At 43.3% G+C, this 27,906-nt stretch overlaps 1 protein-coding gene across 1 annotated transcript in view; it reads left to right on the top strand.

Moving 5' to 3' along the window:
- The window catches only part of slc24a3 (solute carrier family 24 member 3), an 87,597-nt gene that overhangs the window by 46,511 nt on the left and 13,180 nt on the right, over positions 1 to 27,906 (top strand). Inside the window, exon 3 of the mRNA XM_068727620.1 lies at positions 24,551 to 24,627. Coding sequence (XP_068583721.1) covers positions 24,551 to 24,627 — 77 coding nt within the window. The remainder of the gene's footprint in view (positions 1 to 24,550; positions 24,628 to 27,906) is intronic.

Below are 27,906 nucleotides of genomic sequence, written 5' to 3'. Positions count from 1 at the left end.
GTGGGCTTAAGGAGGTGAGGGAGAAGGAGGCAAGTGAGGTACAGGTGGGGAGGGAGAGTAATGGAGGACAGGTGGGGGAAGGCAGTGAGGTGGACATGGAGGGAGACGAGGGGCAGTTCAAAGTCCCCCAGCGGAAGAGGAAAAAGAAAGAAAACAATGGAAGCTCACAGGCAAAGAAAGCGGCAACGAAAGGAAACGGAGGAGCTGCTAAATCTGAGTCCAGTCGGAAGAAGGACCCTGAGTCCAGTCTGGAGGAAGACCCTGAGTCCAGTATGGAGGAGGATTCTGCTGCTGACAGTGAATCTTCTGACCACAGGGCTGGCAGCGGTAGGAGCTCTAGAGACTACAGTGTGGAGAAGATAAAGGGGTTTCTGAGGAGAACTAAAAGTGTGAAAGGAGTTAATGTGGAGGATTACTTCTCTGACAAAGAGAAGCTCTCCAGCTCTCTCAGGTCACACATGAGGAGTAAAGACAGAGGAGGGATAACAGTGAAGGAAGGCTACAGACTGAAGAAAATAGCTCAGAAGATCAATAAAGAGCTGAACAATGAAAGAGCTGATGGTGACTAAAGTCTCCCAGCCTAAGAGCAACTCTAGGACATGTTTTGTTGTTTTTATTTATTTACATGAACAATATGCAGGATTCATTGAGAATCGGTGCAGCAATGAAACAAAATGTGTGTCTGGAGTTGGACTAATATTCAACTGTGAAGAGAAACGGACTTGAGTGTTTCTTTGCTTTTGATTTGCTTTGTTTCATTCTTGATGCCATGACAATGCTTTTTGTTCTTTCTTTGTTTTAAGAAATAAAGGTTTTCTAAAAATCAAAATCTCTCTTTCTCTCTGTCTCTCTCTCTCTGTCTCTCTCTCTCTCTTTCTCTCTGTCTCTCTCTGTCTCTCTCTCTGTCTCCCTCTCTCTCTCTGTCTCTCTTTCTCTCTCTGTCTCTCTCTCTCTCTTTCTCTCTGTCTCTCTTTCTCTCTCTGTCTCTCTCTGTCTCTGTCTCTCTCTCTGTCTCTCTCTCTGTCTCCTTTTCTCTCTGTCTCTGTCTCTCTCTCTGTCCCCTCTCTCTTTGTCTCTCTCTCTGTCTCTCTCTCTGTGTCTCTCTTTTCCATCTCTTTCTCCGACTGCGTCTCGGATGGTGTGCCAGCTGTTGGCATACCAGAGGCCTTGCAGCAGTGCTTGGCCGTCTCTTGCGCCTCGGCGTGCCGCTCTGCATTCCTCAAGCTCTGAGGGGGATGTTTACATTTCAAAACTCTCCCGGTGGAGACGAGAGAGATGGAGTCAGAGGGTTCAGGAGGAGGGAGACGGACACAAAGTGTGTTAAAGCTGCATTCTCTCTAGTGTCCATCAGGGGGCGACTCCTCTGGTTGTATCGAAGTCTAGTCTGAAATGACTCTACTTCTCTCTTGATTTATTCCCTCAGTAAACATTGTAAACATGAGTTTATGGTTTCAATCTCTAGTTTACAGTCTTCTTCAATACAGCATGATGTTCATGCTCCATTTAGAGTCAAACACACCATAAAGCAGGGGATGATTTAGGGGCGGGGCTACACTGTGATTGACAGATCTCTACCAGAGACGTATACGTGTCCCTACGTCTATGGAGGACAAAAAATGTCTTAAGTATAAATGAATAAATGCATAAATAAATGTATAAATGAATACATATATATGTGTCCGTATGTTAATGAGGGAGGCGGTCCGAACCTCATTCTTAAGCAGGATTGGTCAAGTAGGGGAGCGAGACAGAAGCAACCGATTCCTGGCAGATCATCCCTGTAGACGACGTCAGAGAACTAGCTAGCAGCACAGCTGGGACTGCTGCAGACTGACCGCCTGGGAGAGCTTTGGGACGGTTACTGCAGAACGATACGTGCTTTCACTTCAGAGTCTCCAATAACAGCAGAACAAGTCGCAAAGAAGATTTGGAAAGTCTCCTCTCTCCTCTTTCCTCTCCTCTCTCCTCTCCCCTCTCCTCTCCCCTCTCCTCCTCTCATCTCTCCTCCTCTCTCCTCTCTCTTTTCATCTCTCCTCCCCTCTCCTCTCCACTCCCCTCTCCTCTCCTCTCTCCTCCTCTCTCATCTCCTCTCCTCTGTCCTCTCTCTTCTGTCCTCTCTCCTCCTCTGTCCTCTCCTCTCTCCTCCTCTGTCCTCCCCTCTCCCCTCTCCTCTCTCCTCCTCTCTCCTCTCCCCTCTCCTCTCTCCTCTCCTCTCTCCTCCTCTCTCCTCTCCCCTCCAGCCTGCTTTATTTTCTGTGTCTACTCTCAGATGGTGTTCATGCTCTCTATCAGTAAGCTTCTGTCATGATGCTGTTGCAGCGGTGTAGATATCACCACGAGGCCAGACATTGAGTATTATACCATGACATAACAACCAGCCACACACACACACACACACACACACACACACACACACACACACTGACCTGTATGTCTCTACTTGCTTCACTTGATGACCATCTTGTAGCACCTCTTCTCGTCTGTAGATTTTAGGGCTTCTTGTGTTGCCGCTGGGCCAAAACCTTCTATCCCAACAGTCACATGGATACCAGTTTATATCACGACACGGCATGTTTCTTTGTTAATTCAATAAATAAACCGTTTATATTAGGGATGCCATGACAACACATTCGTCGATACCAAGTCAATGACCAAATCCTGAAGAAGAAGACACTGGTGGTCCTGGGCGACCTAGCGGCCTCTAAAACCCGAGAAGACGGCGTATCTTCACCATCAACGTGTACGTTTACATTTGTTCTTGATAATGATACACATTAGACACAAATCTGTCTGGAAAGCAGCCGATGGGCTAACAGCCAACGTTAACGGAGTTCCATCATGATGCGTTCAAGCTCCAGTCAGTGAACACAAGATGAAGCTAAGTTATAACGTCATCACAAAACTTATTTCAAACGTAATCTTGTCAAATGTAGTATTTGACAAGACACCTGAATACATACGGTTGTTTGAAGGAGACCTTTTCGCAGCAATATGAAATAGATAAAGGAGGTATTTTATGACATGTTTAACGTCCTAACACTGAATCAAATTGTTTTTTAACGTGGTATAGAATTGAGTATCGGGAATTGTTTGAATTTCACCGATATTGTCATCAACCTGCTAACTTTCCGGCATCGTGACAAAATGCAGATTTGAGTATTTTGTCATTTAATTAAGAACTGCGGTGCAAAATGATCTGGTTTTCTGAGAACTTTCAATAAGCATGTGCCTGTTGTGATCATGATTTCATCACGATATGATTCCACTGGAAGACGTTGATTATCATATCGTTCATCGCCCCAGCCCTAGGTCCACACATCAGTGAGAACAGAACAAATATTCATCAGTGAGGAGAAAAAACACTCCAGAGAGTACAGTGATGCAACACACACACACACACACGCACACATATGCAGACCCATGCTGGGTCCACAGAGTGATGTCATGATTCACAGCTGAGTCTGTGAAGCAACAGCATGTAAGTCCAAAGAACAAAAGGAACATTAAAGGAACACGCGATGGGATTAATATCAGGCCCTTCTGCTCATGTAGACACCGATGTCATCTGATAGAAGCACAGGCTAATGTGTGTGTGTGTGTGTGTGTGTGTGTGTGTGTGTGTGTGTGTGTGTGTGTGTGTGTGTGTGTGTGTGTGTGTTAACGGTACATGTGGATGGACAGTGGGCTTTGTGGAGCTCCACGGACGATAATGGTATCAAGAGGATAGTGTATTCCATGTCAAGAGGGCGCATGCTAAAGAGAGGACACATGTAATCTCCCTGTTGGTCAGAAGGAGGATTGTGCCGTTGATTTCATGGTATTAACTGGTGGAGAGGCCACGGCACCAAACAACACACAGCAGATGCCAGAAGGTTGGAGAGGCGATTTAAAGCGGCGGCGTCGTATTCACAGCTGACGGGCCGAGAGTTTGGGTTGTTGGATTTAACTCAAAGTTGATGTGAGGAACTTTTGACTATGAAACAGTCTCAATTTAATTCTGATTCCTCTATATATGAACTACATCGTCAAACGAGACCTCCGTGAGAAGATGGCTGGTTCTGTATAGTTATTGTCCAGACCAAATCATGTGAGGTTCACCAGAACCTCCATCAGCCCATGGACCGGCAGTCAGACCTCTGGCTCCCTGCTGTGAGCCAACACCAACACCCACTGCAGGGAAGAACCAGAACCAGGACTGCATGGGGCACACTGTCAGACCCAGCTGCAGTGAAATGAGAGGTTCTCTTAAGGGACTCTGGGGCTCCACCTTCTCTTGGCTCTAAAATTATTATTTTACTATTTTAATACGATAATGTGTTTCTTTTGTACTTTGATGATGTCATGTAAAGCGCTTTCAACTGCTCTGTTGGTGAAATGTGCCATAAATCAACTTGTCATACTCCTATTGTCCACAGGGACCGCCAAAATCAACCCAGTACCAACATTCCTACCTGGTAGCTTTAATCTAATTACAAAACCGGATCTCCATCTGAAACGTTAAGCCAGGGGTGCCCGCACTTTATCGGCTTGCGAGAAAATGTTCTGTGTAATGTGTTTTCATGACGACTCTGATGAGGGCTCTTTCCAGGTGAAGGACTAACTTGGGTTGGACAGTCACACACTTTTTAATTAAAAGTCATATAATCATATAGGAGGTGGACGTAGTCACAGTGGCTTGGCCCATTTTGAAGCCTCGCGTTTTGACATGTTGGCGGTCGCCATCTTGGTTTTTGGAACTAGAAGTGACCGAGAGAGTTTTAGGCGACCAAAAAAAGGGTTCAAGTTCTAAGATGAAAACACGAATAACCAGACCCGACATCGCCGCGGTAGAGACCTGTCAATCACAGTGTAGCCCCGCCCCTAAATCATCCCCTGCTTTATGGCCTGTTTGACTCTAAATGGAGCATAATGTACTAAATGAACATCATGCTGTATTGAAGAAGACTGTAAACTAGAGATTGAGACCATAAACTCATGTTTACAATGTTTACAGAGGGAATAAATCAAGAGAGAAGTAGAGTCATTTTAGACTAGACTTCTATACAACCAGAAGTCAGAGGTCACAGATGCCTCATATTCAAAACCAAGGTAACTCAAACAGCACCTCCTGTTCACTAGCAACACTTCTCTCTCTCTGCGTTTCCCTCCTGCCTTGGGACTGTGATCATTGTGCAGTAACATCTTGTGAACACACACACACAAAATTGCATTGTGTGTGTGTGTGTGTGTGTGTGTGTGTGTGTGTGTGTACATGCACTAAATCCAAAACCATTTGTTGTATCATCTCCATGCCTCTCTTCTGCATCGCACATCTGCACATTTTGTACATAGTGTCTCTCTCTCTCTCCCCTCTCACACACAGACACACACACACACACACACACACACACACACACATTTGCGTGCTGTCTCTTGTGCCGTGAGCAGCAGCAGAGGGAGGCCAGGCTCAGCTGAAGAGCTCCGTTGAATGGGAGCTCGTGGCAGCGGTGCATTGTTCTCAGGAGCTCAGTAACCGCTCTGACTCGGTGTTCAGAGAGCCAACGGTAAACGGTGGAGTGGTTTCAGGGGGACGAGATGACTCCGGATCACTCACTGCTGGGTTTCCTGTGAAACGGGAATGGTGGGTTTCACCGTGAAGAGTAGATCTTAGATCTCACATCTCAGCCAGGTTTCAAAGACTGACGTGCAAGGTGTTTTTTATTCGACACCAACAAGTGAAAATTCATCTAACTCCGCCTCTTCCTGCTCACTCGAGCTGTCCGTCAAAAAGCTAAATACGAGCAGTTCCTCAGCAATGGAAGGAATGAGTCCCGCACAACTGTAGCATCGTTTTGGGAGACTGGAAGGACGGCTACAACAGCTAGCCGAGCTAGCGCTAGTCCAAATGTGCACTCGTATTGATTACATGCTATGAATAATGATAACCTAATTATCATGGCTACAGAGAAGTAGTCTATAGGATCCATTTGTCAGTCTCTGTTGGTCAGGTGACACTCGCTTCTCTTGACCTAAGACTGGAAAAAACTTTGAAAGATTGGCACTAATAAGAATATTGACATCAAATCCAAGTGCAAGCAGAATGAAGTATGAATACATCTTCATACCGGGGTTCGGGTCAGGTAGTGCTGGGCGGTAAAGCATTGAGACTACTAATGACAAGATTAGTTTAATCCACAACAATACAATCTTTTAATTCTTTATCATTTCAATTGTTTCTATGAAGACACACTATAGAAGACTATAACAAAGTAAAAAGATAACATTTGGTTTACACTGACTTCAGACAAGAAGTCTGGATCCTTGTAGACCAGCTGCTAGAATCAAACAATATGGATCATCAATGATCAATAATTAGTATCATGTGATCAGAGATCTAAAAGTTCTATTTGCACCCTTTTTTCTTTTGTGCCGATCCGATCCCCGACTCTTATCCGTGATCTGATCCCTGGCTCTGATCCGTGATCCGATCCCCGGCTCTGATCCGTGATCCGAGCCCCAGTTCTGATCCGTGATCCGATCCCCGACTCTGATCCGTGATCCGATCCCCGGTTCTGAACCGTGATCCGATCCCTGGTTCTGAACCGTGATCCGATCCCCGACTCTGATCCGTGATCCGATCACCGGTTCTGATCCGTGATCCGATCCCCGACTCTGGTCCGTGATCCGATCCCCGGCTCTGATCCGTGATCCGATCCGAAACGTGAGTTTCGTGAGTTGTATGATCTGTTGCACCTCTTTACAGTACCAGCACTGTAGAACTGTGGGGCGACTGTGGCTTAGTGGAGAGCAGGGTCGTTCTTCAATGGTCGCGAGACGCTTAAACCCCAAATTGCTCCCTTAGCCGTGCCTTCAGTGTATGAATGTGATGGAATGTGGTAGAATGTGATAGAATGTGATGGAATGTGGTAGAATGTGATAGAATGTGATGGAATGTGGTAGAATGTGGTAGAATGTGATGGAATGTGATAGGCAGGTGTCACTTAGCTCCTGCCATCAGGGTGTGAATGGGTGAATAATGAAAGTGGTGTGAAAGCGCTTTGAGTGGTCGGAAGACTAGAAAAGAACTATACAAGTACAGTCCATCTACCATTTACCTGTAGAAATAACAATGCTCCAAAATCATGTCAAATTGCTTAGTTTTACCTCATAAAGTAATATCCCCGAACCCAATATTTCCCTCAAAGCCAGTACAAAACACTGCTCTGTGCAGCCGGCCGTGGTTATCGTTACCCATGATATAATAATCTGAGCTTATGAAGGCTTTGTGCACCTTACATGCAGTTGATTCAGTGTTCGGTGTGTGTTTGAATTATTATGGGTCTTAGTGTCAAACTGTCAAATGCATCAGACGGTCTGGATAAAAAAAAATGTAAATAAATAAATAAATATAGGCAGAGTCTAGGTAATTCAGTGTTAATTTTTCACTACATTTCTTAATGAAATGAGAAAATCCGTTTCATTTGTCAAGTATTTAATTCATGCGGGCGTATGCAAAAATCGTCTTTATCGTGTGTTTTTATTCATATACTATTTAATAATTGAATAACCAGAAGACATACCTTTCCCTCATCGTTACTGAGGTATGTAATTACCTATATCTGAATAGAAGATTTTGGCCATGTCCCCATGCTCCATTTGAAAATTACATATAAAAGTCATGTGAAATCACACAACTTGTGGCACCTTCAAATTCTTAGTTATGTCTTTTTATAATATTTATCCAGCATAGTTTTATAATAAGATAAAGTGGCGCAGTGATTCAAATGGAGGCAGATACAGGAGCTAAACTGAAGTATGAGCTTCAAATGATTGAGTGAATCACCACACGATCTACAGATCCTTTCTTTTTCTTGGAGCATGCGGTCCAAAACACATTCATTCAGCAGCGAGAAAAGGATCGTCTTCATTCTCTTCGCCTTTGTTCCCACTGAGTGCCTCGCAACCTCGCTGCTTTACGAGCGTTCCACCTCCGCAAGTGTGTTTGTAATTAAGCGCTCGGCTCACAGTCCTGCTGTCAGAGCGGCGCAGTGAGAACACCTCAGTGCTATGTATCGCTTGTCTTGCCTGTATAAAAGGACCCCAGCTTGTTGTGGGCTTAGATGGTGTTGCGTAGTGCCAGTCACTCTGCAGACACACACGATTAATTATGGTATATAATATACAATTGTGTATAATCAGAAAGAGTGGAGCTGGTGAGGGTTTTGATTACACATACAAACAGTGTAAACGACATTTCTCGCAAGCGCATGAGAGATGTTGGCCGGCCAAGCTGGCTAGCTTCTGGTTAGCCCGATGCTAACTGCGATGTGAACGAAGTGACTCAATCGTGTGGCTCTTCTAGACTTTACAATTGTTGTTACGACGAATTAAATCAAACTCTGATAGTGAAACGAGTCCTTTCACGCTCAAAATAATGCATCGGCGTAGTAGGCCTGTGATTACTGGCTGTCCGCAGTGTTTTGATAGGGAGAGAGAGAAAACAGGTTCCAAAAATAACTTCATCAAAAATAAAACTCATGGGTTGATTATCGTAATCGTGGAGGATTTTATCATGAAAATCTTCGAGATTGGCTTTATGGCCCAACCCTACGCTGTAGCAATGTTTTCTTACCTTTCAAGTCAACATAGCATTAGCTATAGCATTAGCACACATTAGCATTAGCACACAGACAGATGTCTCTCCCTTTACAACATTAACGAGGACCCGTTGTGTGAGCTAGCCTAACTTTCTTAGTAGTGTTTGGCATACAGAGAATGTAGGCCACAAACTGCTATGTTATTGCGTTATGAAAGTGAGTCTGAATCTACATATAGGTATTATTTTTGATGGATATTATTTTGAAATACTGCAACAGAGGGAATGAATTTAATTTTCCCTCCAAAAAGCAACAAGTGTGTAAGAAGGCTACAAGGTTACACGGGTTGCACAACATTTAGATTGTACTCCCAATTTGCTACATAGGAAACTATATTCTATATGGAGGGTGGAGGATGACTTAAGGAGCCTCACAGCTGTTCTGAAGTCTGATACTTCAGTATCTCTTTCCAGACGGGTTGTGGCCGGCCGGGTTTTTGTCATGAGAAAGGTTATTTAAAATGAAAAATGGAAAGACTGGGCAAAAAGATGGAAGCGTCCAGGTTGAGCTGCCCTCCGCTCTGTTCTCTCTATAAACCGTCTCTTTAGGTGTCTGTAGCCTCGGGCCACAATTAGCACCAGAGGTGGCTCAGTGAGGGGGGCGGGGGAGTTGTCTCCCTGTTCACACTAGGTGCGTTGTGTAAGAAATGGAGTTATCACAACCCAGAATTCAGTAGCCCATGAGTTAAGGGACGGATTGGACGGGTTGATCTCGGGACTTCTCAGCCAGCACCACAACGTCAAAGGTTCAAGGTTCAAGCTAAGCTTCATCATCAGCCTACTTCGTGTTTAGTGCTAAGCTACGATTGGTGACCGTCGTAAACGTTCAGCTTGTTGAGATCGGCATTGTGAGCGTGTTAGCATGCTGACTTTAGCATTAAAGCTAACTCGGTCTCGCTAACTCGTCGAGTAGGGCAGCTTGGTCAGGGTCAGGGTTTTCTTGTCGCTGTCGCTTTGCCCCGCTGAAGTAGCTCGTTAGCTCGTAGCGGTGCTACCTCCAGCTCGTAGCCATGTTTGTTCCGTCTTAATAGGATCTTTGACCGACCATGTACTCCTGCAGTTTGTGCAGAACGCTGCATTTTAGTTGCCGGATACTCTACAAAGGAAGGAGTGAGCCTCCTGGAGCTTTTTTAAGAAAAGACCTTCTGTCTCTTTGACATGACTGCTAACTGTTAGCGTACCGACAGGTTCTGTCATAGCAACATCCTTGACAACAACTGGTTGAATGTCCAAATACGGGGCATTTTGGTGTTTTAAAGATACATGTCGGGACCTTTGAAAGCGGGACGATGCCGGACAAACCGGTACGTTTGGTCACCACGCTCTAGAGCCACGAAGGGGAAATACATTGGAGACACATCATACACAATATCATCCACACATGAGACGTTGAAGAAACATTCTATTGATTTTACTATGCTGTATAAATTATGAGTCCCAGGTCAGTGTGGGTCATCATCTGATTTCTTGCTGCCCACGTTGGCTGCCTCGCTGATTAAATGCCAGCATTACCATGTAACCTTTTAGCTGGGAGGGAGCACACACACACACACACACACACACACACACACACACACACTGGAGATTTTATTTATGACCCAGAGAGTACAGAGAGAGAAAACTCTTCCTAAGCAGAGCTTGTTAAAAGCTTGTTGTGGAGAGGAGGGTGACAGCAGTCACAGTCTCGTCTTCATCCGGTATGAAGCACCGATCACCGTCTGTGTCTGCTCCGCCACATTACTGAGGGAAACACTGTTGTCTTTTTAAAATATGGTTTACGTCATTGTTTTCATCCAAAAACATTAAAACATTTCACGGTTTCAGCCTCACAAATGTGAAGATTTGCTGCTTTTCCTTCTAATAATATGCTTTTTATTCATATAACGTGTCAGTAATGATGTGGAGGCGTCACTTTGGGCTCTGGGTAATCGTGACGCCAAACCAAACTATCAATGAATTAATGGAGGAAATAATTCATATTATTAAATTCTAATTATTAGTTAATATAAATCAAGCTCATTATGTTTATTACATGAATAATAGAAACATGAATTATACAAATCTATATAGTATGTAGTAGTAAAACAGTCACAGGGGACATCTTTCAACTTGTAATACTTGAAGTACATTTTACTTTCACTGAAGGTACATTTTGAACAGAGGTATTTTTACTGTGTGGTATTAGTAAAGGATCTGAGTACTTCTTTCACCACCTACATATTTCTGGCTCAGCGGTTTGAAATGAAAAACGTCACCGGCGGCAAATATAGCAACTGAACCTAACTGACGTTAATTCCTTGAACCCGTAATATTCTGTTTTTGTCTCTTGGATCAGCAACAAGCTATCATCTTACAAAAATTGTTACAAAATTATCCAGGAGACACAGAGCAACATTAGCATTTATTCAAGTTCCTCTGGACCCAAAGCTCTGTTTGGTCCCGATGGAAATATCGGACTAATCATTTGCTGAATGTTAATGCTAAAGGTTTGCTGCTGTTCACCGATTTGCCATTTGCTGCTGGGCAGATGGTATACAGTGGTGTTATCACAGCCGTTTCACTGAAAACAGCTGCTTGGCTGTAAGTGGACCCGATGTTGATGAGAGCGGAAAGTGAACCAAAAGAGTAAAGTAGTGGCTGTGAAATCAGAACAATGAGCTAAAAGAGTTGGGTTGTCACTGATAGCATCGCCTGTCTGTCTGCCGGTCCCATTCTCATGAGCAGGAACGCCTTGAATGTCACCGCATGTGTTACAAACGTCCACCTGGACTCAAGGACGACCTATATTTCAGTGGTCCAAAGGTCCCTGTGACCTCTCAAAACACGTTTATGCCCATAACTCAAGAATTCATATGCTAATTATGACAATTTCACACAAATGTCTATTTGATAAAATGATGAAGTGATGACATTTTTGACAGACACACGGATGTAAAGTGTGACTTGACTGGTTGGCAATTATTCTAGTTGACTCTCTGCAAGCCGTCTGTACTGAAGATTGGTTGTTAGTGGGAAAACACACTCTCTCATGTGTCCATCAAGTGGACTGTTTTTCCTAGTTCAAGTGCCACAGATTTTTTTTTTTTTTTTTTTTTACCCAAACTAGCAAGTCGGGCAGTACTGAGGTTAATTGCCCAGCTACTGTAGCTCAAGGGTGGGCTACGGTGGAGCCGGGCCCTCCCTCTCTGAGCCGGCTCTGGTGCTAATTGTGGCCCGAGGCTGCAGACACTTAAAGAGACAGTTTATAGAGGAACAGTCCATCTGATCTCTTCTTCCCCCTTCACCCCGGCTTCCCATTTCCCTCGCTTTGCTTTCCTTTTTTCTTTTTTTACTGCTTCTTTTAAAAGTCATCTCTGTACATTTTCCCCCTTTTCCTTCACACTGCTGCAGACATAAATAGCCGTTATGAAGTCATCTTTATTTGTATCTGTTCAACACTGATGTTAGCAGGCGATTTACAGGAAGACATTGCAAAGAGAATCCACCTCTCTTCGTGCTTCCCCCTCGTTTTCTTTAATTTCTACTCTCTTTTTTTTCCTGCTGACGAATGTCCGATGTGTTAGGTAATACCACCCACTTACTTGTAAGCACTTGTGGCAGAAAATAAATGCAACCACATGCTGCCGTTTCTGTGTGTGTGTGTGTGTGTGTGTGTGTGTGTGCATGGCTTCTTATGCACTAAACTGTTAACCACTAGCAGGCGTAAGGCCACAGGGTCGAGCATATTAAACTTACATCATATTTTTTGACACTGCGTACATGTACATGGCGTGCCGACTGTGTCTTAAGCCGCTCAGTTCAGGGAGTAAATACACAGTTTGCATTAAACACTGAACCCAAACGACAGAATGGCACTTTGTCAGGGCTGAGCCTCAGTGCTGGGCTTACCTCCCAACATATTAAATGGCCATCTTTAGAACAGACACAGCAAGACATGTGTGTGTGAGACCAATACTGTCAAGTCAGCTGTGTTTGTAGATATGAGGATTATGTGTGTGAGTCTCTCCTCGGCTCAGCGGGCCAAATGATTGTGATATTGTTAAAAGGTTTGGCTTATTATTTTTGATGAATCTGATAATTCTCTACAAGAGAAAGGTGATGTTGTGATTAATTGATAATAAACTGCTACGGCATTATGTCGGTGGATGGCTTACACAAACGAGACACAACGTGGTATCTCAGGAACACTGTGAGCCAATTTCTTCAAATGTGGCTAAAACATCCACTGAAACATCCACAAAACATCCACTAAAACATCCACAAAACATCCACTGAAACATCCACAAAACATCCACTAAAACATCCACAAAACATCCACAAAAACATCCACAAAACATCCACAAAAACATCCACAAAAACATCCACTGAAACATCCACAAAACATCCACCAAAACATCTACTGAAACATTCACAAAACATCCACTGAAACATCCACAAAACATCCACTGAAACATCCACAAAACGTCCACAAAACATCCACAAAACATCCACAAAACGTCCACAAAACATCCACTGAAACATCCACAAAACATCCACTGAAACATTCACAAAACATCCACTGAAACATCCCCAAAACGTCCACAAAACATCCACAAAACATTCACTGAAACATTCACAAAACATCCACTGAAACATCCACAAAACGTCCACAAAACATCCACTAAAACATCCACAAAACGTCCACAAAACATCCACTGAAACATTCACAAAACATCCACTGAAACATCCACAAAACATCCACAAAAACATCCACAAAACATCCACTGAAATATCCACAAAACATCCACTAAAACATCCACAAAACGTCCACAAAACAGCCACAAAACGTCCACAAAACATCCACTGAAACATTCACAAAACATCCCCTGAAACGTCCACAAAACGTCCACAAAACATCCACTGAAACATCCACAAAACATCCACTGAAACATTCACAAACCATCCACTGAAACATCCACAAACCATCCACTGAAACATCCACAAAACGTCCACAAAACATCCACAAAGCATCTACAAAACATTCACAAAACATCCCCTGAAACGTCCACAAAACGTCCACAAAACATCCACTGAAACATCCACAAAACATCCACTAAAACATCCACAAAACATCCACAAAACATCCACTGAAACATCCACAAAACATCCACTAAAACATCCACAAAACATCCACAAAAACATCCACAAAACATCCACAAAAACATCCACAAAAACATCCACTGAAACATCCACAAAACATCCACCAAAACATCTACTGAAACATTCACAAAACATCCACTGAAACATCCACAAAACATCCACTGAAACATCCACAAAACATCCACAAAACGTCCACAAAACATCCACAAAACGTCCACAAAACATCCACTGAAACATCCACAAAACATCCACTGAAACATCCCCAAAACGTCCACTGAAACATCCCCAAAACGTCCACAAAACATCCACAAAACATTCACTGAAACATTCACAAAACATCCACTGAAACATCCACAAAACGTCCACAAAACATCCACTAAAACATCCACAAAACGTCCACAAAACATCCACTGAAACATTCACAAAACATCCACTGAAACATCCACAAAACATCCACAAAAACATCCACAAAACATCCACTGAAATATCCACAAAACATCCACTAAAACATCCACAAAACGTCCACAAAACAGCCACAAAACGTCCACAAAACATCCACAAAACATCCACTGAAACATTCACAAAACATCCCCTGAAACGTCCACAAAACGTCCACAAAACATCCACTGAAACATCCACAAAACATCCACTGAAACATTCACAAACCATCCACTGAAACATCCACAAACCATCCACTGAAACATCCACAAAACGTCCACAAAACATCCACAAAGCATCTACAAAACATTCACAAAACATCCCCTGAAACGTCCACAAAACGTCCACAAAACATCCACTGAAACATTCACAAAACATCCACTGAAACATCCACAAACCATCCACTGAAACATCCACAAAACGTCCACAAAACGTCCACAAAACATCCACAAAGCGTCTACAAAACATCCACAAAACATCCACTGAAACATCCACAAAACATCCACAAAACATCTACAAAACATCCACTGAAACATCTACAAAAACATCCACTGAAACATCCACAAAACATCCACAAAAACATCCACAAAACATCCACTGAAACATCCACAAAACATCCACTAAAACATCCACAAAACGTCCACAAAACATCCACTGAAACATCCACAAAACGTCCACAAAACATCCACAAAACATCCACTGAAACATTCACAAAACATCCACTGAAACGTCCACAAAACGTCCACAAAACATCCACTGAAACATCCACTGAAACATCCACAAAACATCCACTGAAACATTCACAAACCATCCACTGAAACATCCACAAAACGTCCACAAAACATCCACAAAGCGTCTACAAAACATCCACAAAACATCCACTGAAACATCCACAAAACATCCACTGAAACATCCACAAAACATCTACAAAACATCCACTGAAACATCTACAAAAACATCCACTGAAACATCCACAAAACATTCACAAAACATCCACTGAAACATCTACAAAAACATCCACTGAAACATCCACAAAACATCCACTGAAACATCCACAACAAATTCACAAAACATTCACAAAACATCCACAAAACATCCACTGAAACATCCACTGAAACATCGACAAAACATCCACTGAAACATCCACAACACATCCACTGTCACTCAATGTCGGATTGATTTGATTTGGAAGGTCAAAGGTCACTGTGACCACACAAAACACGTTTTTTTGGATCATAACTCAAGAATTCATTTGCTAATTGTGAGAATTTCACACAAATGTCTGAACAGGATAAAGTGATGAGCCGATGACATTTTGGACTGACATGACCTGACTGGTTGGCGTCGGCCTTCAGCTGTGAGGCACTAGTTCTAGTCCGTATGTTTAGTGCCTATCGGACCTCAGTCTCTCCTAAGCAGCCTGTGTCCATTCAAGAGTGCTCAAATGCACTGTTGAAACAGTCTAAAAGAGCCGTTGATCTTAACATTGTCTCTCTGGATCATCATAATGCGATATGTCCACATGCTTATCTATTGAAGCTCTGTTAATGTTGACAAGGTGAATAAAGTTGAACTGATTCCACAAAGGTGTTTCTTGTTGAGGCTGATTAGAGCTCCTCTCGTGTACGCCGTCTATGCTGCTGTGTTCCACTGACCTCAGAGATCATTAGCCATCGTTAGTAACACCAGCTGATAACGACGAACACCAGCAACATCATGACGGAGAGAAGTTGGACTGTGGTGTGTGTGTGACCGATTTAATGAGACAGGTGCTATTAATCAGTGTATTACGAACAGTCTATTGAGGTACAGAGCGGCCATCTTGGATTTTTTGAGTTCAGGGTTGGAGACTTCAGGAGGCATTCCAGTTAATAGAAGTGACTCTGAACTTCCTGGTTGAAATGAAACCATAAGCCCACAAAACAGATGGACAGACGATCCAAGAAGAAATAAATTGTTCTGCAAATAGTGCTGGATTTAAAATATATTTAAAATGAAAACAATCTTTGTCCTGTTGGCTGAATGGAAAAAGAAAATCAATTTGTTCTCACTCATCTAGTTAAACCCTTACATATTTTCATTTTGTATCTTTATACTTTCATTTATTTCAGTGTGTGTCTGTAGTTTTATATCTTTTAATAAAAAAGTCAAAAGCGACCCTGATGATGTTGCGTTTAGCGGTGAGGCTAACTGTGTGCTCTATTATCTGCTGTACTGTATCAGGCGTGTCACAAAAGACTTCATTCAGGAGAGTCCATGTTCTACCAGTGATGACGGCCATGTGACGGCACTGCTCCTCAGACGGTGATGGGCAGTTTGAGGGGGAACAGACCATCAGATAAAAACATTGACACACTGCCTCTAAAATATTGAGAAAAATACATAGACCTTTGATCTCATATGTAACAAAAAAGAAAGCGTGAATAATGCTGAAACCAAGGCGGAAAAGGGATGATTCTGGAGATACATGGTTTTCACGTGACAGCGGGCTGTAGTGGCTCTCCCTCTGCACACTGCATGTGTGTGTGTGTGTGTGTGTGTGTGTATCTCCATCACAACAGATGCTAACCATGCTTTGTCATCGACGGAGGGAAGCCATCTGTCAGCTGCATAAAGCTGCATCTTCTCTGCTGCTCTTAAAGCACAGAGGCCTCCTCAGATCCCTTAATGATGGACGGATTGGAAGGATTCTCTCTCTCTCTCTGTTTGTCTCTGTCTCTATTGGAGCTGCAGAGCTCTTATGTAATGTTTGTGGTGTTATGTAAGTGTTGGGGGGGGGGGGGGGGGGGGCAGCGGCCTGTGTCGGGATGGGGGTGGGGGGTGGGGGGGGGTCAACTGTTGTCCCTCCGCCCTGGAGTGACGAGCCCTCCGTCTCCGCTCAGGTCAATCCACATTGATCTCACACTGCTCGGGGATTTGACTGTGTGTGTGTGTGTGTGTGTGTGTGTGTGTGTGTGTGTGTGTGTGTGTGTGTGTGTGTGTGTGTGGCTAAAGCTGTGCCTCACATTCTGTCATTCTCACAAAATGACCAAAATTGCAGTAGAGATCCATCACACACTATTTACAGATTTTATAACCCTTTAATACCAAACCATTTGTTTTAGTAAGCAAGTAAATGTGCAGATTGGCAAAGCTGAAAGCAGCATAAGAAATGAAATGATCCCCCCCAAATCACCGTAGACATGCAGATAATCTGGGCTTTATTTGTTTGGGACACTCATTGGAACCAAAGAAATAGTCCCTGTTGACTATTGTGAGTTAGGTTAAAGCAAAACTATGTGCATGGCTGGACACCGCTTGAGGTAAATGTATTTTCTTTATCATAATTTGAGTGAAGCAACCCGTTAATGGATTGAACTCTCCAGGACTGTCAAGCTGATGAAGACGGAAAAACCATCTTCATTTGATCCCAACTCAGCGTAGAAACATTCCCAGGTGAGAGGCGCCAAACATCCGTGTTTTAACAGAAAACGCCGAGTCATAGAATGAGCCAGGCTGTGAGGTCAGAGGTCAAACAAAGAAGAGAAGAAAGAAAAAAAAGAAATTCAAGGGAATAAAGTGAGCAAAGACCTGCACACACACACACACACACACACACCAACACGTGTCATTCAGCAGTAGAAGAAGAAGAGGCCTGGGTTAGATGGTGTGATCAACCCGCTCTTCCATCCACACGTTCTGTTACAGGAAGGGTTGAACAACCTCGCGGCTGATAACCTAAAGTGACAAAGCGATACTTTAAGAAAGGCTCATGCTGTAGCTTCAAAAGAAAACAACAGAAGTCAGTGATTCATTTGGCCACTAGGGGGCAACAGAAACAAGCAGCGAACACGACGTTGACACAACGTCACATTCGGAGATGATACGGCGAAGGTTCTTTGTGGTTAATTATTCACACATCCACTGACAGTGACCCGGACGGATGAACCAGCGGCTCTGATCGCTTCGCTGTCTCCGAGGTCCTCAGCTGTTCTTCACTCCGATTACTGCTCCTACTCATCTCATCGATTCAGGGGTCCTTGACTTAATAACGAGTGATGACCACTGAGCTGAGCAGAAATAGTTATACCAAATTATAACAGTTAAACTGCATCGCTAGATTATGCTATTAGGCGTTTATGCTCCTGTTCCTTCAACAGCTCACTTTGAGTTGTTTTAAAAATGTTGAAGGGATCCTGTGAATTTCCCCACTAATAAAGGATTATCTTATCCTATCTTATCTTAAACTTGGTTCAGGTAAACCATGAAGCTTCCCCTAACCCTGTCCAGGTGAACCCTGCCTTCGCCCAATGTCAGCAGGGATCGGCTGAAGTGGCTGAAGGTGTGAGGGGGGGTGGGGGGGGGGTGGGGGGGCGTCATATTCTTCTCTCATGTAAATACAACAATACACTTTATTTCTATATAATTAAAAGGTTGAACAATTATAGTTAAAATCGCATTAAAAGAGACTCAAATGTTGAAAACAGATAAGATAAGATAATCCTTTATCAGTCCCGCAGATCACAGCAGCAAGGTGGACATATATATATATATATATATATATATATATATATATATATATATATATATATATATATATATATACACATGCATATATATGTACATACGGTGTGTGAAGGAAGGACTTGCAGTACCTCTCCTTCACACACCGGGGGTGAATCAGCCGGTGGCTGAAGGAGCTGTACAGAGCTGGCAGGGTGTCCCACATGGGGTGGGAGGTGTTGTCCATCAGGGATGATAGCTTAGTCATCGTCCTCCTGTCTCCCACTGTATCCAGTGGACACCCCCCAGCACACTGCTGGTCTTCTTGATGAGCTTGTTGAGTCTCTTCCCGTCGGCTGTCGAGATGCTGCCGCCCCAGCAGACCACTCCAAAGAAGATGGCTGATGCCACCACAGAGTGGAAGAAGGTCCTCAGGAGAGCTCCCTGCACTCCAAAAGACCTGAGTCTCCTTAGCAGATAGAGTCTGCTGTGTGTGATCAGTCCAGTCCAGTTTAAGGAACACCCAGGTACTTATAAGATCTCACCATCTCAATGTCCGTTCCCTGGATGTTCACTGGTACCAGAGGAGAGTGAAGTCCACCACCAGCTCTTTGCTTTTACCAGAGTTGATCTGGAGGCGGTTCCTCGCTGGCACCATCCTATGAAGTCCCGGTTCAGTTCCCTGTATTCCCTGTCAATGAGGCCGACGACTGCAGAGTCGTCAGAGAACCTTTGAGTATTTCTAAAACGTCTAAACAATCAGTTAGAAATACAATGAAACGACATAGAAATGTATTATTTCAGTGAAATAAGCGAGACTACCTGAAACTACGTCAAAGCAAGAATACAAAATGGTGTTTCTTGAAGGAGTGCTTTTTGAGTACATTTTCAAAACGTGGTGCTGTGCTCCGGACTGGACCGCTCTACCGGTCCGTCTCATCCTCTGGTCATCCTACACTGTGTAAAGCTGTTCAGAGAGGCTGCAGAATGCACTTAAACCAACAAAATACCAGATAACGCAGATTATACGTTTCCAGAAACAGCTTTAATGCAGCAGATAACTAAATCATATTGATTTTTATCTTCTTTTCTTTCTCTAAATCCGGAGATTATGCAACGCTTTTGTTTCGCTTTTTCCACAGACTATTTAACAAGATTAGTGCCGTATGAGAGGGTGACGTCACCGCCACCGGCCTCCATACGAGTTTGTTTAATCCTAAATCGGGATGGATGCTCATATATGACTGATTGTGCTTAACAGGAGGTAGAAGCATTTTGACATTGACATTTGAAGCACTTAGCGGAGACTTTTATCCAGAGCGGCAGAAAGCAACGGCGACGTAAATCCTGTATGACGTACATGCACACATGTGAGCAAAACCACAAGAATGCAGTTTGTATCATGTGTTCAACACTTACTCTTACACCACCCAACGGCGCTTTGGGTACAACAGGCGGCAGCTTCTTAAAACCTGCATTCTCTCTAGTGTCCAGCAGGGGGCGACTCCTCTGGTTGTATAGAAGTCTAGTCTAAAATTACTCTACTTCTCTCTTGATTTATTCCCTCAGTAAACATTGTAAACATAAGTTTATGGTCTCAATCTCTAGTTTACAGTCTTCTTCAATACAGCATGATGTTCATTTAGTACATTATGCTCCATTTAGAGTCAAACAGACCATAAAGCAGGGGATGATTTAGGGGCGGGGCTACACTGTGATTGACAGGTCTCTACCAGAGACGTGTACGGCGTCTCTAGGTCACTCCTCCTCAGTCCAGATGTGATCACTTCTGATCTACAGTCTATGGGATACAACTAAATAATGACATGTTGCTGTAGAAGCGTTCAGGGGGTCGATCAAGGAGCCTCAAGATACATTTGGTAGAAAACACCACAGAGTAAGACACAGTTCTCAAAGTTATCACATGATGAATGAACACAGAGAAGAACTTTTTTAAATTGTCAAAATCCTGAATTAAATTAGAGAATGGTCCGGTCAAAGAATGAGGCTACATCCACATTACTCTGTCCACACGGCGTTTCAGCCATCGTTTCCGAAGTGATCTCCGTCCATATTACACGCCTGGAAACGAATATCACGTGACTCTTCACGTTCACTGGGCATGCGCCGATGTAAACAGGAAGTAGATTGTCGTATTTTGTAACTAAGCAACCAGAGTAATAAAGTAGTCTTTAATGATCGTAAGTACGTGTTTGATACGTAAGATCTTCTCTCAAATCTTCCTCTGTAAACTCAAACAGATACAATTCGTGGAAAGTTTAATACGTTTTATTTTTCAGACTTAACGTTAGTTACAGCGCTGCGGGTCTCTCTCTCTCTCTCTCTCTCTCTCTCTCTCTCTCTCTCTCTCTCCGCTCACTGATCTCTCTCTCACTACAATAACAGCTGTTTCCTCCGCAGACATGCAGACTTTAACTGGACAACAGCTGCTAGTAAAGACAACAAAGTCAGCAATGCCTGTAATCAGTTGTCAGTTAACCTGGTAGTCGATCGCCGGCGTTACGTCATCGTTTCCAAACGTATGCGTTTCCGTCCGTTCCACACGAATACGCTACCCGGAGTTTCCAAAGTTATCCGGCTTCGGGATCGTTTCTAAACTCCTCCGTTTACGGTGCTCCAAAACGCCGGCGTAGTGCGGACGCTCAGCGTGACCGTAGCAAAACATATGCGTTTCCAAACGAAAACGGAGTAATGTGGACGTACTCTGAGTGTAGTGAATGATGAATTGTACTCTGTCACTAGAGACCCCTGCTGTGTTACTGTGTGTCTGTCAGCACGACCGTTTGAACACTAGATTTTTTTGGAGCCTGTCCTTCCCTTGGTCGGTGCCGGGTTGAGGAAAAGAAAGGAAAGAGAAAGGACAACTTTGTCACGATGGCCTGTCACACACACACACACACACACACACCTCTAGTAGCGCTGGCCCGTGTCCACGCCTGCATCATCCAGGCTCAGTGAGCCTCTAATCTGTGGATTGCAAACACAAAGACTCCTCACAGACGCTCCAAAAAGAAGCAGTCGCACCAACAGACCAGCTGTTTGTCGTGGTTGTGTTGGCTAAAACGTCGTCTCATCGGCATGTTTAGAGGCCTGTGCGTGCTTGTGTGTGTGTGTGTGTGTTAGTGTGTGTGTGTGTGTATTACTGCAGACAATATGTGTCAGATGTGAGACGACACGGAGACTGAACTTAATTGTTGTCTTCCCCCCCATTGTGCTCAGTGTGTGTGTGTGTGTGTGTGTGTGTGTGTGTGTGTGTGTGTGTGCACAGGCTGTCCTTGCTGTGAAGGTTCTGTGGGAAAACTGATTCCACTGCTGGAAATGACCCAGCAAAGAAACTGAAGTTGTTCTTTTTTGTTGTTAAAGAGGACTCTGAGGGTGTTCGGCTGAAGCTCTTCTAGTACAAGTGGTCATCTGAGGAACTGAAGCTTTAGGCTCTTCATTTCTCAGCACTAGAGGTTGCAGCTTGGTTTGTCCCAGGCGGCAGCTTCCTCATGAGGAAGTGTGTTAAAGCTGCATTCTCTCTAGTGTCCAGCAGGGGGCGACTCCTCTGGTTGTATAGAAGTCTAGTCTAAAATGACTCTACTTCTCTCTTGATTTATTCCCTCAGTAAACATTGTAAACATGAGTTTATGGTCTCAATCTCTAGTTTACAGTCTTCTTCAATACAGCATGATGTTCATTTAGTACATTATGCTCCATTCAGAGTCATACAGACCATAAAGCAGGGGATGCTTTAGGGGCGGGGCTACATCACTCCTCCTCAGTCCAAATACGGTCACTTTCCTTCACTGGTTTCAAAAAGTCAAGATGGCGACGGCCAAAATACAGAGCTGGAGTCTTCAACAACCACGTCCACTTATGGAATTGACTCGCTTTTGGAGCCAGCTTCAAGTGGTCATTTGAGGGACTGCAGCTGTGGTCACTAGACGTTGCATCTCGGTTTGACCATAAGAAACATAGAATAAGAGATAACGGGTCTATTTTATTCATTCATTCCACTCTTTAACCTTTTCTTTTCTGCTTAAACTCTTTATCTTTTAGTGACGGATCCACGTCAAATCAGATTGTCCTGTTGTCTCTCTTTTTTTGTTTCCATTCCTGCCACTCTCTTCTCTTCCGTCCCCCCCCCTCCCTCTCTTTCTCTGTGCTGCTGTCACTTCCTATGAGCAGACAGTTCCCGTGTTTGTGTTCGGAGCCGGCTGGAGCCGGAGCCGCCTGACTCACGAGCTCTCGGGGCGGTCGGGGGGAGAGAGAGAGAGAATGTCACTGCACATCGGGTTGTCTCGGCGTTACGCAAGCGTGCACGCAGAGCCGAGCCGGGCAAATCCCAAACACACACACACGCACACACACACACACACACACACACACACACACACGCGGTCGCTTTTGGGCTATTTTTAGCCTCGGACGCTCGCACGCAGACTCGTATGCAACAGGAAATGCACATGATGGCTGTTGGATGAATGCGCGGGATGTTTTTTGCCGTGTTGTGATTGGCCGCCGCTGTTGGACAGTGATTGATTGGTGGGATCTCACTCAGGACCGCTTCACTCTGAGCGTGTCGGGATTCAAACTCTAACTTTTGGTTCATCTTTTTATTTTGGGTTTATTGTGGACTCAAATGACACCAATTCATTGCACTTGTTTTGCCCTAAAATGCGTATTTTGCTCCCAACAGAGCTTTGATGAGATTCAAATAGTGGTGAAGACATCAGTCGTTCTCAACAGATTTGTTCCTAATTGCACATGCAAGTGATTTTTTTTTTGTTAAACAGCTTTCTCCTATTCAGAATTGTCTCATTACAGGCAGAATTCACCAGTTGTCCCAGACTTGATTTTTGACTTATATGTTAAAAATGATGTTTTTTTCACACAGGGGAAAACATTTAGTTGGACTTAAAGTCCAAGTGAAATGAAAATTAGAATGACATAAGCTTCTGTACCGTGAGAAGTTTCCCAAGAGGGATTTAAATCTAATCCTCCACGTTTGATTGGACCCCTTAAAAAGTGGGTGGGCTTATGTTGCGTTCACATGGAGTCAGACGGAGGGACGTCGCCCCCTGGAGGGCACGGGAAGAACACGCATCACAACATGCTGCCGTGGCGACGGTGTGAGATCGTTCTACGGAGCGAGGGAGCTCTCGGTGTACCGCTGCCCTCCCTGGTGTTACCGCATTAGAGCGTAGCTTCAGTGGCTCCACACACACACACACACACACACACACACACACACACACATTGATTCATATTTAGTTTTACAAGAAAAAAAGATGATTAGATTTTGATATCAGAATACAAAGACAGATTTTTTTTGCATACATGCACAATATGACCTAAAAAATTTCAACCTTAAGATTTAAAGTTTGTTACAAAATCAACTTAAATATATAAAGAAGCACTCAGAGAGTCCAGTCCACCGTCAGGGAGTGAAACATAGCGCGTGTCTCTGCCCTGTGAGTCGTGATATTCGACTATGAATCCTTTTATGCAACGTTTTGTATATTTTGTTACATTGGTGTTTTGTCTTTCCTGTGGGCCGTTTATTCATAATTGCCAATTAGAGTTCCGACTCACAGGCAGAAACAGTTCTCAGAAAAAGATGAAACATTTTCTTTCTCGTGTGGATCTTTGAATTTCAACTATTAGCTTCATTTGAATTCACTGTAGTGCCACTACTTAGTGCATTTTTACAGATTGTATATGTTTGTTTGTTTGGCTGATGAGACGTTCACATCTTCCCTTCACACCTGCAGTTGATGTATATCATGTTTCATATTCTTCTCCTTTCACTGTTTAAGCATTCTGTGTTTTCTTTTTTTTTTTCCTCTGCAGCGATCCACGAGTTCCCCAGAGATTACTTCACCCTCCAGGAGCGTGCTGACGGAGCAGTGGGCCTCCATGTGCTCTGTGTGAGTGTTTCCTGCAGCCGCTGCTGCGGTCTTTCATTTTATCGATGATAACGTCAGACAAAAGGAAAATGACAAAGCTATCAGCAAAATAAAAGCCCTTAATTAAGGTACGGTTCAAAAAGTGATTAAAAATGCTAAACGCTTGATTGCTGCAGATATTTATATATATATATATATATATATATATATATATATATATATATATATATATATATACTGCAGATATCTCCTGTCAGGGCTTCATCAGTGCTATCTAATAATGTAGAAGCCAAGAATTCTATTCTGTAGAACCTCTGAAGACGACTAAACTAAAAGCTCTTCAGCTGAATTTAGTCCAGTTGTAACTACGGAAGCCCTGAGAGGCCAGTGAGAAACCCAACGATCTGGTGATCCGTTTAGTTTAGTTTGATGCAGATTGTTTTCTCTTCTCCCCTGTGACTTAAGAACTGGTGGAATGAAACAAAAAAAGGGAATTTATCCAGGCTAATTCATTTAGGGTTTTTGCAGTCGTTTTTTTACTGCTTTTAGTTGGTACCATTTTGTTGTAATACTCACTTCAGCCACACAAGGCTGAAGTGCACCACTTCCCCCAGTTCTAAATAGGACTAAAAGCATTCACATCTCCTTCCAGATTGAGTTTGCGTTTACGTAACTCGCTAACACATGATGTACTTTGTATTTAGTACACAGGTCAATAAAAACCCACCTGGAAGAGAACAGGACTGCGTTTAGCTCTAGAACATGGGGTAGTGGTGCTCTTCTGCCTCTTGTGGCTGAAGTGAGTATTACAGCAACACTTAGAAAAGGATCTTGACAAAACCTGGCATGTCTTTTTCCACCTGTTCCACAGATGAAAAAAAACACAATTAAGGAATTTAGAAAGTTAGAATTTAGAAAGCTCCTGTCCTTAAACACAGGAGAGAAATATAGTTTGGATCTTTTTCCCTTCCCTCTCTGGGCTGTGACACTAGAGGGCGGAGCTAAGTACAACCAATTGCTGAATAAGAAATTTTTTGGCGATCAAAAATTGTACGACTAACTTCCATGAAGTGAAAACACCCTGTGAAAGAGTTAAAGTTCAGACCAGACAACACATCTCCACTGCTTTGACTTTATTTTAATTTTATTCATTCACTATTACATAAACTCTTCTGTGCCTTTCGGCGGGTTTTATCACTGTGACGTTACCATCGATGAGTCACGGCAGTCCAAATGAAAAGCCCACCAGGAGAGGGAAAGACGAGGTCCTCTGGACCACTTTAATGTGGAACATCTGTGCAGGAGGAGTGGACCTTTAAGAAACAGCAAAGGAGAAGCATTTCAAATGAGTGAACAAGAACTGTATTTCTTTTAAAGGAATGAGTGGGACGTATGACGTGACTGCTGATGAACGTTTTGCATCAACAGAGCAACCCAGAGGAGATCACAAAAATAATACAAATACAAATCTGTATTAAACTGGGGAAATTATAAATGAAGACCTGTGTCTAATACTAACGAGCACACACACACACACACACACTCAGCCAGTGTGGTGTCAAGCTTATGTGTGATGTGAGGACACACTGACGGACCGTCTACAGAGTCACACGGTGAAACTGGTCAACATGTGAAACCCTTTAATTACATTCGTCTTTGTGGAAGCTCGGGTCTCTCCACCTACGGACGCGATATTCATATCAACATATGTGTATAATAAATGAAAAATACTGTTGGCTTTCTCATAATATATTCTCTGTAGAGGCTCAAATATTAGACGTAGCTTTTATTTACCTGGATGGAAGAAAGAACAAAGCTCATATAAGGGCACTTCTCTTACGATCTGTTAAAGGGAGAATTCTCTCTGAAGTGGGCTGTATGAGCTAACAGGAGCAGCAGCTCGGGAGAAAAGCAATTTACAGCTAAAAAAAATTGTAATCACTTAAAGTGTATGCTATATTTAGGATATTCTCTTTACCTTTACAATGGGGAACTGAAGCAGTTCTATGCTTCTAGGTTCTCTCCAAAGCCACCTGACATGCAGAGCTGCAGGTCTGCTGCTGCCTCCATCAGCTGCTGCGGTCGTTGTTTTTGTCAAAGGAGTCTGGTGACTTTAAAGAGAGCACAGATAAGAGCTTCAGTTCCTTGTCTGAAGCGGGGAACACTATTAGGTGGCTGTTCACACTCCAAATCTAAATGAAACAGCAGTGTAGCTCAAGGCTACTTCCCAGTGTTTCATACCTGGGCCTTCAGTGCTGTCCTCCTACAGTTGAACTACTCCTAATAACCTCATCATGACGCCACAGCTACCGGTTATTATTTGTTTTGAGTAAGAAAAATGCATATTCACACAACACCGGAACATTTGACAAGTGAAATAAAATGTTACATGAAGCTCAACACCTACAAATACACAAGCTGCAGAGTGCAGATACATTAATACGTGCATGACGGGATGCTTTGTCATTAAAGGACAATATAGTCCAAATCAATGTAATTAACACAACGACAAGAACAAACTCACAAGAAGCAGTCACATTTATTTATATGACAACAAAGCAACACATCACGTATTCATCCACACACTGAAGAGCACCGTTCAGATATGGTTCTGACCTCTGAACACCAGCGGTGAACGATCTCAGTAGTTTGAAACACACAGTAACTTCTACACATTAACGATCTCTGTGGTTATTGAGCGTACACACCACGTTATAATAATGACTCAGTAACTTAAGCAACACAAACAAGATAATAAACACGATAGCCTAAATCTAGCCCAACTCTAAGCCTTACTAGGAGGTGATTTCGTGGTTGAAGAGTTTGAGTTTGTCGGTGATGAAACTCTCCGTGTGTCAGAGATATTTTCTTCGGCTCGTTAAGGGAATTCTCCGTCCTTGTAACCGGCACGAATCAACTTGGATGGGAGAATGAAGAATCAGTTTCTTCACTTCTGCAGGAAAATTGTCCGCTTCCTCTTCCAGGATGCGAACAAAAGCAAAACAAAACAGTCTCTATTCGTCCAGCGAATAGAGACTGTTTGGGCAGGCCCAGTCTCTTTGTCTCAGAGCACATGCCGAAGCCAGGCACATGGTCCCGACACAGTATTATCCATTTCATAAAAAACGACACCATAGACAAATGAACACAGTAGTAACGCTACTGCAGATGTAAAAACACAAAAGCAGTTCACTTACCAAAGCTGCTGTTCACTTAAAGACAAAGTCCATCCTCCTTTCTTTGTTAATGAAGAGTTTGATGACGTGGTTCTACAGAACATCGGTGCGGTTCAGTTCTAAC

The sequence above is a fragment of the Cebidichthys violaceus genome, unplaced genomic scaffold (assembly GCF_023349555.1).
Source record: "Cebidichthys violaceus isolate CVI_PGR_0920_01 unplaced genomic scaffold, fCebVio1.0.p SCAF_10, whole genome shotgun sequence".
In the NCBI taxonomy this organism is placed as follows: Eukaryota; Metazoa; Chordata; class Actinopteri; order Perciformes; family Stichaeidae; genus Cebidichthys; species Cebidichthys violaceus.
The sequence above is the reverse complement of the archived record's forward strand: the minus strand, read 5'-3'. Positions and strand labels throughout refer to the sequence as shown.